Source organism: Schistocerca americana, chromosome 10 (genome assembly GCF_021461395.2).
Source record: "Schistocerca americana isolate TAMUIC-IGC-003095 chromosome 10, iqSchAmer2.1, whole genome shotgun sequence".
In the NCBI taxonomy this organism is placed as follows: Eukaryota; Metazoa; Arthropoda; class Insecta; order Orthoptera; family Acrididae; genus Schistocerca; species Schistocerca americana.
This window is the reverse complement of record NC_060128.1, coordinates 108,040,626-108,053,112: the sequence shown is the minus strand read 5'-3', so window position 1 is coordinate 108,053,112 and position 12,487 is coordinate 108,040,626. Positions and strand designations below refer to the sequence as shown.

General features: G+C 42.0%; 1 protein-coding gene across 4 annotated transcripts in view; it reads right to left on the bottom strand.

Annotated features, from left to right (window-relative positions):
- The window catches only part of LOC124552613, a 102,446-nt gene that overhangs the window by 53,684 nt on the left and 36,275 nt on the right, over nucleotides 1-12,487 (bottom strand). For 3 of the 4 annotated variants that reach the window (XR_006967941.1, XM_047126938.1, XM_047126937.1), the window contains 2 exons: nucleotides 4,905-5,229; nucleotides 3,262-3,300 (listed from right to left, as the gene is read on the bottom strand). Coding sequence is in view for 3 of the 4 variants with exons in the window: in XM_047126938.1 (XP_046982894.1) it covers nucleotides 3,262-3,300; nucleotides 4,905-5,158 (293 nt within the window). In the remaining variant the exon portion in view is untranslated. The remainder of the gene's footprint in view (nucleotides 1-3,261; nucleotides 3,301-4,904; nucleotides 5,230-12,487) is intronic. The other variant, XM_047126939.1, reaches the window with a different exon arrangement.

Genomic DNA, 12,487 nt, shown 5'->3' with positions numbered 1-12,487 from the left:
ACCTTCATATGCATTGTCAGTTGAGCAGAGAAAATATATGATATTTGGACGAGAATCCAGAAAATTAAATTTTATATCTCAGACCTGCCTGCTGTTTAATTTTGAAAATGTGACTTTTTTTTGGTCATTTTCAGACTTGACTTTATGGTGTTTAGCAAATATATTGATGCATGAGAAAGCACTTATAATATGAGCATTATAACACTTGGATGATCTGCCCAAAGAAGCATCTCACTTTGTTTATTTATCAACATGGGATATGCAGTAATTCAATATGATATTTGTGCATCTTATTTCTATATTTTCATGTTTATGTACTACCTTATGTTTGAGCAGCAACAGATATCAGAGGAACACAGTAATTCTGTACCTTGCTTTAGTTTTTCCATGTTTATGTCTAAGATACATCACAGGCTTCTATATTTTCATATTTATATAATTATCTGTGTTTAATCAAATTAGGGGGTCTGCTTGTAAGTCAGCCGGTTGTATCTCGCATTTGTTACTTCAATTAATCAATACAGTGTTAAATATGTCAATTACTTTGTCTTGCAGAATGCTAATTGTTAACCTTTGTCGGTCAGTCGGTAGGGAGTGTTGGGGTTAATTTTCAGGGACTGGGAAGGTGAAGCTGTGGCAAGCCCATTCTGTACGGAATGCCGAACACACTTATCCCTCTGGCACCACAGTGAAGTACTGGAACAGTAGGGGTCCTGGGGCAGGGGGGGTTGGGGGGGGGGGTGGAGGGTAGAGGGTTTTCCTGTCTTTGGGGTCTGTCATCTTTTCTTCTTCAGCTCCAACACTCCAAATCTTCTATTTAATTTCTTACTTCTCATCAGAGTACCAAGCTATCCTTCCCTCTGTCCACATGCATATGCCTCTATTGCTGAGATCCTTCTAATTTACTGTGGTACCACTTGTTGTTGTTGTTGTTCACTAAAGTCTATTATACAGGAGGATCTGGGAAACAAGCTAGTATTTCTGCACTATTGAAGATATTGAAGAAAAAAAAAAAAAAAAGAATTTATTACCGGGAGCGGAAAGACTTGTGTGTGTGTGTGTGTGTGTGTGTGTGTGTGTGTGTGTGTGTGTGTGTGTGTGTGTATGCGCGCACGCGCGAGAGTGTATACCCGTCCTTTTTTCCCCCTAAGGTAAGTCTTTCCGCTCCCGGGATTGGAATGACTCCTTACCCTTGTTTGTGTGTCTGTCGACCTGCCAGCACTTTCATTTGGTAAGACACATCATCTTTGTTTTTATATACATATATAAAATAGAGGGAAACATTCCACGTGGGAAAAATATATCTAAAAAGAAAGACGATGAGACTTACCAAACAAAAGCGCTGGCTGGTCGATAGACACACAAACAAACACAAACACACACACAAAATTCTAGCTTTCGCAACCAACGGTTGCTTCGTTAGGAAAGAGGGAAGGAGAGGGAAAGATGAAAGGATGTGGGTTTTAAGGGAGAGGGTAAGAAGTCATTCCAATCCCGGGAGCAGAAAGACTTACCTTAGGGGGAAAAAAGGACAGGTATACACTTGCGCGTTCGCGCACACACACACACACACACACACACACACACACACACACACACACACATATATTCATACACACATATATACAGACACAAGCAGACATATTTAAAGGCAAAGAATTCTTTGCCTTTAAATATGTCTGCTTGTGTCTATATATGTGTGTGGATGGATATGTGTGTGTGTGTGCGCGTGCACGCGCGAGTGTATACCTGTCCTTTTTTTCCCCTATAGAACACTCCACGTGGGAAAAATATATCTAAAAACAAAGATGATGTGACTTGCCAAACAAAAGCGCTGGCAGGTCGATAGACACACAAACATACACACAAAATTCAAGCTTCCGCAACCAACGGTTGCTTCATCAGGAAAGAGGGAAGGAGAGGGAAAGACGAAAGGATGTGGGTCTTAAGGTAGAGAGTAAGGAGTCATTCCAATCCTGGGAGCGGAAAGACTTACCTTAGGGGGAAAACAGGACAGGTATACACTCGCGCACACACACACATATCCATCCACACATATATAGACACAAGCAGACATATGTAAATGCAAAGAGATTGGGCAGAGATGTCAGTCGAGGCGGAAGTACAGAGCCAAAGATGTTGTAGAATGACAGGTGATGTGCGAGGGGTTACAACTTGAAATTAACGGAGGTTGAGGCCTGGTGGGTAACTGGAAAAGAGGATATATTGAAGGGCAAGTTCCCATCTCCGGAGTTCTGATAGGTTGGTGTCAGTGGGAAGTATCCAGGTAACCCGGATGGTGTAACACTGTGCCAAGATGTGCTGGCCATGCGCTAAGGCATGTGTTAGCCACAGGGTGATCCTCATTACCAACAAACACTGTCTGCCTGTGTCCGTTCATGCAAATGGACAGTTTGTTGCTGGTCATTCCCACGTAGAAGGCTTCACAGTGTAGGCAGGTCAGTTGGTAAATCACGTGAGTGCTTTCTGCCTTTGATCGTGTACATCTTCCGGGTTACAGGACTGGAGTAGGTGGTAGTGGGATGGTGCATGGAACGGGTTTTACACTGGGGGTGGTTACAAGGTTGGAGACAGAGGGTAGGGAAGGTGATTTGGGGATTTCATAGGGTTCATACCCCCCCCCCCCTCTCTCTCTCTCTCTCTCTCTCTCTCTCTCTCTCTCTCTCTCTCTCTCTCTCTCTCTCTCTCTCTGTGTGTGTGTGTGTGTGTGTGTGTGTGTGTGTTTTTTTTTTTTTTTAATTTTATTGTATCTATCAACATACCAGCTCTTTCTCGTATGGATATACTCAAACCAACTTACCAATGTATAAAGCCTATTCATATTTTTGTCATGATGTACCAGTAATTTGTGATTCATTTATCTACATCTACATCCATACTTCGTAAGCCACCTGACGGTGTGTGGCAGAGGGTACCTTGAGTACCTATTGGTTCTCCCTTCTATTCCAGTCTCTTATTGTTCGTGGAAAGAAGGATTTATTGTGTATGCACTCCTATGTGGTGAACACTTACCAATGTATAATGCCTAACCATGTTTTGTCATGATGTACCACTCACTTATGATTCATTTATTGTGTATTCACACCCAAGTGGTGAGCACGTACCTGTGTATAAGGCTCAACCACATAATTGTTGGTGATGTTTCAGTCACTTATAAAACATAACCAATATGATGTATTAGTCACTTATTCAAGTTTTTGTATACTCTTACGTATCATTCCGTTATATGCTAGCACTTACTGTGAAGGGAAAAGCCACAACTTCGTTGCGCGTATATTCCTGAAAAAATACATTATTAATGTAATGATTGTAAAGGTGGGAAGGAGGTGTTGGAAGTGTCTTGACAAATGAAAAATAGTAAGATTGGGCATTAGTCAGACATTTCATTCAACAAAGCAGTCTGCATACTGCAACACCTAGACTATCTACAAAACAGTCAGTGTACTGAATTCTCAATGTTCATACAGTTAAGAAATAACTTCTTCTTTCCTTGTACTATTGAGTAATAATTTTTGCATAATGTTTTATATTTAATTTACACATTTAATCAAACACAGGACTTATCCCATTCCATAAATAGAATGCCTGTTCCTCCAGTTTACTGCAAAATGTGTACTGTTACACAGATCTATCAGAAAATGTTTCGTTCAACTTTCAGTTTCACAAATCCTTTTGGGGGGTGCTGAAACGTAACAGCTCATTAAGACCCACTTAAAACAGACATTTTCCAGTCTAATTCAGGGTCGCACATGTGAACAAAATATGTAATTTGTCTGAAAAAATTATAGCTACAAAACTAACTATTACATCCCAATTATCTTAAAGTATAGAAGCCCTGTAAATGAAGGGAACATTTTCCATAAAGGGAGCCTCTAGTAATTAATAAAATATGAAAATGCATTATTGTAATTTCATATTCGACAAGTTATACTCGAATAAAATAACGAACACAAACTAATACAGAATTGTACTTGCTGTTCTGGAGCAAACATACGTTTATATCGTTTATATATGTATTTTCAGTTTTTATATGTTAATTTTAATTGTTACTTAATCAAAAAATCATTTTAAACAATGCCGAGGATTGTTCAGGATTGTTTAGATTATATATATAGCGGTAGCCATATTGGCATAGTGAGTCAGTACTTTGTGTATATTTGGACAGAAGACTTGTAGCTTGCTGAGCAAGATTCATTTAATTATTGTAAGTATGTTACTGCTTATTTCAGATTTGTCAAGATGCTTTTATTTACTTGAGACCATAATAAATATTCAGCTGAAACATTATACTGGATTAAATATTCATTTCACTTTATAGTTAAATTTTACAGTAGCTGTTATCCAGGACTTCGGCTGTGACAGATCGTCTGTAACGATGAGCACACAAACCCCAATACAAAAGTCAAACTTATTCATAGATACGTTTTAGACCTGATGTCAATATTCGTCCCCCTCAAGATGCTCCATAAGAAAGAAACACAACCCCTTATTTTAGATTTTTTTAAATAAGCAAAATTTAAATTGTTATTTCATAGTTTGAATGATATAAAGATAATGACAGTAAGAAGAGTAATTTACTTATTTTTGACTGTTGTGTGTCCTATGCTTCCCTTAATTTTACAATTTTTTGGATAAGTCTGCTGAAAAGTGTAAAAAGGAGGTCTTATCGGAATTAAAAAGCAAATTGGAAACTACCATTGGTCGTTTGGACACGGGAATAAAAATAGGGATAATAGAAGATGTAACATAGTTAAAATACAAATACAATATTACTAATGGTTGTTAAGTCATCAGAACAAAAATGCAAATTGAATAAAATGAAAGAGCTGCTGCAGTGTTCAGACTAGTCACCCCGAATAGCAGTAACAGCCACTGTTGCTTACCTCGCTGTGACGACGTACTCTTTGTCGAGCCAGAGCATCGGGTCTTGCGACAGCCTCCTCCAGCGCACACAAACATTCTGCACGATGTCTACGAGGTCGCTGAAGCTCAAGGAGGAAAATATACTGATCATAACTTCATCTGGGAGGTGGTGAAAATGCGTCCCTCCATCAGCCGAATCATTTTTCTCGGCCATCTCACTGTTGCGACGGACCTTCGTCGACGGCTCGCCCCACTTGCGTCTGCCCTCTGCCATTCCTCCCGTGCCGACAGTGGCGCACAATTGGGTGTTACGGAAGTCTCAGATTAAGAGTGTGCTTCCTGCCGCTGAAACCAATATTATTCACTCTTCCCAATCACAGATTTCTCATTAACAATAATAGATCGACATTGCGTTAAAATATGACATTGAAACATTAACAATATTATAAATGGATAGATTGCTGCTCACAGTTGAAGACAAGCACGACAAGACTGTTCCGCGTAAGCTTTTGGCAAAATCCTTCTTCAGAAAGAGATATACACACACATTCATCCAAGGAAGGACACCTCACACACAATGACAACCTCCGGCCGCAGCAGCGGTCACGCGTGTGTGAGGTGTGCTTGCGTTTGTGAATGTGTCTGAATTTCTCTTTTATGAAGAAGGCTTTATCTGAAAGTTTACATGAAACTGTCTTTATTTTGTCTGCCTGAAACTCAATGTAAACTTTTCTACCATTGTTGATATTCCTACCTCTAATTTCCATTGTTTATATTGAAATACTACGTCACAAATGATACCCTACAGCAGGGCTTCTCAAATTTTTTTCCATCAGCATTCTGTTTTATACAGCCACTTTTCTCTGCTGCCCCTATTGACTGTCATAAAGGTAATTAGTATTGTGTTGGTGCATAAGTTTGTTGCATTTTTCCGTAAGTTTGATAAACGTAACACATACACATAAGAGACACAAGTCACCAATGATATATTCTCCTTCACTATTTACAACAATCTGCCAAGGCTGGTGTAACTCTTCAATTCTGCAACTGTAGAAATTATACGGTTTTGAGGCAAAGAACTTGTTGTTCAACGTTCAGAGGGCATTTTCATCCAGAAAGGAAATTCCTCGAAGGTTGTTCGATAGAGAATGGAAAAGGTGAAAATCTGAGGCAAGGTGGGGGAATAATGTGGCTGCAGAATGACTTCCCAACCCAACTCCTGTTAGCATGTTTTGTCAGGGCTTAACAACTGGCCGGTTTTGAGCGCGAGTACTCACGTCTGCTCAGGCACATGCTCGCGAGCAGGTGCAAGGTCGCGGAGTAGTGAGGGAGGGGAGTGAGGGGAAAAGCGCGCGCACGTTTGAATGTGATCTCGCGTTCTTAGCAGATTTAACTAGCCATCTGAATGCTTTGAACATTTTACTACAAGGTAAAGATCTGCTAATTATTCATTTCATAGATCGAATACGAGCTTTTAAAATGAAATTGACACTTTGGGTGAGTCAGCTGGAAACAGGAAACCTAGCTCATTTTCCTAAATTATCATCCATGCAAGATGTTCACAAAGACTGTGAACGTTATTCACATAGTTTGGTTGATCAGCGCTTTCAAGATCTGACAGCACTAGACAGTGATTTTGATCTGTTCTCTCCATATTCAGCGAATATTTAAGAGATTCGTCCTGAGCCCCAGCAAGAAATTATTGACCTGCAGTGTGACAGAGAATACAGAGACAAATTTCAGAACAAGAAAAACATTTTGGAATTCTACAGACACTTCCCTCAGGATAGATTTCCTCGTTTGCACAAACTGGCGGCTACAATAATATCAATGTTCGGTTCCACGTATATTTGTGAACAACTGTTCTCTGCAATGAAATGTAACAAGACGCGCCTGAGAAATGCATTGTCTGATCGAAATTTAAACTGCACGCTGCGCCTAAAATGCACATGAACAATTACTCCGAACATAGACGCAATTGTAAAGGGCAAAAAGTACAAGATAACCGAGAATCCCACACTTCAGTGACACCTTTTATTGTGTAACAGTTCACAAATTAATGCGAATGTAGAGGCATACACTAAGCTAATAAAATTATGTGGCACGTGTACATTCTCCTTTATTTGTTTCATTTGTCGCAGTAGTAATTCGTGAGTGATATCCCTGCAGGTGGCCGCAGATTTACATTGACTGGGGGCAGCTGTTGTGTGCCCCACCTGACTTTTCCCACTATCCGCTCTGGTCCGGTAGTGGGGGTAGCGTGCTCGCGCCTTGCTGCTCACAGCTTGCTCCGCGAGCACGTATGTTGTGAAGCCCTGGTCTAACAGAATGTGGGCAGGCACTGTCGTAGAGGAGCATTTTTCACGCAGTCTTCCCGGTCACCATTCTACAATATGTCTCAGTTGTTGACAATAAATGTCAGCAGTGATGATTACACCTCGGGGAAGCAGTTAGTAGTACACCACACCGTCGCTGTTCCAATAGATGCACAATATTACCTTTCAAGGATGCACGCATGCCTTTGTATGGGGAGTAGTAGTTTTGTTTGGGCTCAAACAGACTTTCTCACCAGCAGTAATGGAACAGGATGGGAATGGTCAGTGTCGTTCACGAGCTAATTGATGATGAGCAAGCACAGATGCACATATGGGCACCTGCTGATTTTTGTGATTTTAACTCCGACCATGTGGTACCCGTACAGCCGATTCCTGGACATTCCCAATCAGATGCAAATGTCATACGATAGTAGAATGATCACAATTCACCACATCTGCCAGTTTTTCGAGTACAATGACACGGATCACTGTGGGTTAATGTGTTTAAATGGCCTTCACTGGTCTTCCCAAATGTGGAGAGTGACTATTATCAAAACAATCCTCCTTAAAATGAGAAAACCATTTTCTTGCTGTGCTGTATCCAGTGGCATTATCCGCATACTAGGTGCATACGTTTCTGGCTGCTTCTACTGATCTCAAACAGAAGAACATGTCGGAAATGTTCCGATTTCTCAACTTGGCATTCGATTTTCTAGTGTCCAGAGCTCCACTCACTATCTCCAAATGACACTATGTAAACTCAAATAGCAACAGTTAATTACAAATAACAAATCACAACCAATAATAAAGCCACAGCAGCTCTAATACCAACACACAAAACAAATGCTACAAACTTATGCACCAAACAAACCGTAGTAAATAACTTTACAAGTCAAGGTGATGCGAGCAGAAGTGATAACTTTGCTTACCTTTAGGACAAATTCTTGTAGACAAGAAGTTCATTGGGAGGGGAGGTAGAGGAATTGGCTGCAGGGGGAGTTGTGTCCAGTGCACAACGATGGTGATGTGTCCATTGGGAGGGGAGATAGAGCAGAGGAATGGAAGACTGCAAGGGTGGGGGGTGTGGGTGCAGGATGAGTGAAGTCACAGTCCTGTTGTAAAGAGCAAAGGTTGGTGTGGGGCAATGGGCTAGCAGAGACTAGCCAGAAGGATTTAAGGGGCCAAAGGACGTCTTGTAACGACAACTCCTACCTACATACTTCAGACAAGATGGTGCTGTGGGGAAGTTCCCACATGGCACACGTTATGAAGCAGCCATTTAAAACCACCACATTGTGTTCTGCACCATATTCTGCTGCCAGGTAGTCTACAGTACTCTTGTCCAGTTTTGAACGTGACCTTTCGTTAGGGTTGACAGCTGGTTGCTTGTTATGTCCACATTAAAAGCTGTGCATAAATGGCATCACAGCTGGTATACCAAGTGACTTTCTGCAGCTCCCCCTGTCTGTGGTACGACAAGCCCATGACGGGACTTGAGTCGGACGTGAAGAGTGGGTGTATTGGAAAGGTCTTGCAGCTGGGTCTCCCACATAGGTATGCTACATGAGGTGTGCGGTTGGCGGTAGGTCTGTCATTGGGTGGAGTAGAATACTGCATATGTTGGGTGGGTGGTGGAATACCATTTTCAGAGTTTTGAACAGATGTACAGTCAGTGGTACACATAATTAACGGGCATGACTAGGAAGTGTAAATTTATATGTACTTCTGGCAACTTTTACAGTGCCTTAATGATTAAAGATGCTATAAGTTTCAATGTCCCAGATAGTAGAATACAGGAAGAGATCTTGAAATACTCTGACCCATCACTTTCTCAAGAGTTGCGAATCTTAGAGCAATATGATTTCGGTGCCGTAGCGGCTGATAAGTTTGACCGGACCCCGATTTGTAGGGGCGAGTTCGCCCCTAGTTCGCAACTGCCCCGAGCAGCCACAACAACAACCATGTACACAGACAAGCAGGCAGGTAAGCAGACCTGTGAACTTACTGAAGTCTTACACTAGATGTCTTGCTCGCCATAAAAGACAGGATTGCCCATCACGTAGTGCAACGTTTTACACTTATAGAAAAAAAGGCCACGTCCAAGCAGTTTGTTTGCAACGGCACAAAAATGCCAATTTTGACCACTTCCAGAAAAACAGGCTCGTGCGCATGCAATGAACATTGTGTTTTCTAAATCTATGACAGATTAAGGTTGTGCTTCCTTCTCGCCCTAGTGCTGTGCAACGACATTCTAACAAACTTTGTCTCACTACGAATGTCGTGTGAACATTCAGTTACACACAGGTATCTCAGTAACTTTACATAAGTGTGCCACGTATGAACAGTTAGGCTCACCACACCTTTCTAAATCTAGCAAGCACCTCACTGCTTACAACAGACAGGAAATACCAGTGCTTGGACAGTGTGGTTTGCCTGAGACTTACAAATCTCACACCAGAACAGTGAATTTTACTGCTAAATCTACAAAGTGAGAACCAAATCTTATTGCCAACTTTTTATTGAGGAAACTGCAATAAGCCACCATCGGTACCACACTCTTCAAAACTAAAAAAAAAACAATAAGGATTCTTTCTTCGGATCAAGGAAATAACAACAAATTCCTATAATCAGAGTTCCCTTCGACTCTATACCCGTACAACTGTTCCACGTCAAAGTCAGCTGTTAGTAGCTGGTAGACAGCCTAACACGATGGAAGCTGTTGTGGATTGGCAAGAGAGCCAACCCACTATGAGAGGAAGCCGAAAGGCACGCGTTTTAGCTCACGCAGGCTGGCGTGAGGTCTGGAACAGGACAAGGAAAGACTTTAGTAAAAAAGGACGTGGCTGTGGGAATGCTTAACTTTAATCTGTAAATGGTGAACATCGCTCTTGACGGTACATGTTTTACAGCATCAATAGTAACTGGTAATGGCACTTTGATAGGTCGTAGCAAATGACGTAGCTGAGGATTATGCTAACCTATCGTCTTGGCAAATGAGAGCGTATTTTGTCAGTGAATCATCGCTAGCAAAGTCAGCTGTACAACTGGGGGTAGTGCTAGGAAGTCTCTCTAGACCTGCCGTGTGACGGCGCTCGGTCTGCAATCACTGACAGTGGCGACACGCGGGTCCGACGTATACTAATGGACCGCGGCCGATTTAAAGGCTACCACCTAGCAAGTGTGGTGTCTGGCGGTGACACCACAGAAGCAACATATCACAATTGTTGCAGAAGAGAGGACGGTTGAGGTGGTACACTGCTGGAGCCGGAGATCTTCTCTGCACTCGGTGAGTCGAGAACTGCCTGCCGAATGGCCGGTACCGGCTTATCTAGCCCTGGGTGGAAGCATATTTCCGGGACTATTTGCACACACGTGAACACCAGGAAATGGTTCGTTGTTCACTGCGTCCCCTTCCTCTGTTGTTAGTTGATGCCCTCTGACGGATGTTCGCCACACCTACGTGTCAGTTGTTAACTGCGGTACTTGAGTGTAAACACTCGTGTCGGCCAGACTTCACAGAGGAGTCGGCAACCCGCATCACTGGTCTGTCTGCAGTGTTGCCGCTACAGTAGGCATCTGTAGTGACTGCAGCATTTACTGTGTTGAAATCAAGAGACAGTGAGAACATTTTCGGATTAGATGCCTTTGATTTGTTTGGACTTGGCATCCACGACAATGTACTTCCCGTATCAGCTTGAGATCCAAAAGGCAGTGTCAATAGTTTGCTTAAAGAATTTCCTGAACTATTTTCAGAAGGAATGGGAAAAGCTAATACCTTCTCAGCATGTATTACATTGAAAGACAATGCACAGCATAATTTTTTCTGGACCCGCCCTGTTCCAATTGCTTTATGAGACAAAGTAGCCAGTGAACTGAAAGAATTGCAGGATAATGGTATAATTGGCTCCATTCAAGCTAGTCAAAGGGCAAGTCCACTAGTTCTGTTGCCTACGCCTTCTGGCCACATTCGCATTTGTGTTGACTTCAAAGTCTACCACCCACAGACACTAGCTGACACTTATTCGTCACCTTGCCCTGAGGAACTCGTGGACAAGCTTGGTGCAGGACATTACTTTTCTAAGATAGATTTGTGTGATGCCTACTTGCAAATTCCATTGGATGAAGAACTGCAGAAAGTGTTTGTTGTAAATACACACTTAGTTCTGTTCAAGTATTTGCATTTGCCCTTCAGCAGTGCTTCGACACCTGACATTTTTCAACGTTACTTGGAACAGCTGACTGCAAAAGTGCCATTTTGTTCAAACTACCTTGATGTTACTGTCGTCTCAGGTTGTACACCAGAGGAACACACTGCCAATTTGTATACTCATTTTCGAGTGTTGTCAGAAGCAGGACTCAAGTGTTGTCTTGAAAAGTGTGGCTTTTTTCAAACTGAACTACATGTTGTTTAGGTCATGCGGTAAACAATCAGGGTGTGCACCCCGTCCAACCTCATTTGCTTGCAATCCATGACCAGACTGTTTCTCGCAATGTGTCTGAACTGCAGCCAGTACTGGGCAAGGTGACACTACATTCGGTTTATACGAAATGTAGCTCAGATCGCGGCTCCACTGCATCGCTTGGGTCGCAAAAATGTACCTTTTGTTTGGACTAAAAACTGTCAAGACCCATTCTTACGGAGTCGGCACTGTGCTTTCGCACAGAATTGGTGCAAAACACAGATATATTCCTTTTGCCTCAAAGTTGTTAACTCAAGCCCACTGCAATTATTCTCAAACAGATAAAGAGGCTCTTGCTACTGTGTATGGTATGGCAAAATTCCATCACTATTTGTATTGTCACAAGTTCTATTTTGTGACAGTTCACAAGCCTTTGCAGTCCCTGTTTCATCTGTCAAAGCCGGTTCCTACACGCACTGCTCAAAAACAGCAACTTTGGGCTTTGTTGCTTTTGCAGTATGTATATGAAATTGTGTAGAGACCTATGGCAATGCAGATGCCCTATCTCACCTTCCAATTGGTCCAGACTCTGATTTTGATGCATCTACCGCATCTTGCTACCAAATCGAATGTGAAGGATTCTGAATTGCTGGAATCTTTTCCCTTGCACTACAGAAAAATTGCACAGACCACAGAAGCAGACCCAGATCTCAAGATTTTGCTGCATTACATTCGCACATCTTGGCTTTGTTCATTGAACAGTACCCAGCTGATATTTTGCCCATCAGCATAATCTTTCAGGGTGTGATTCTAGTTCAAAACGACAGTAGACAATCATGTGGGCTTATTCCCAAAGTGTTGCAAAAGGATGTGTTGTTATTGCCCCAC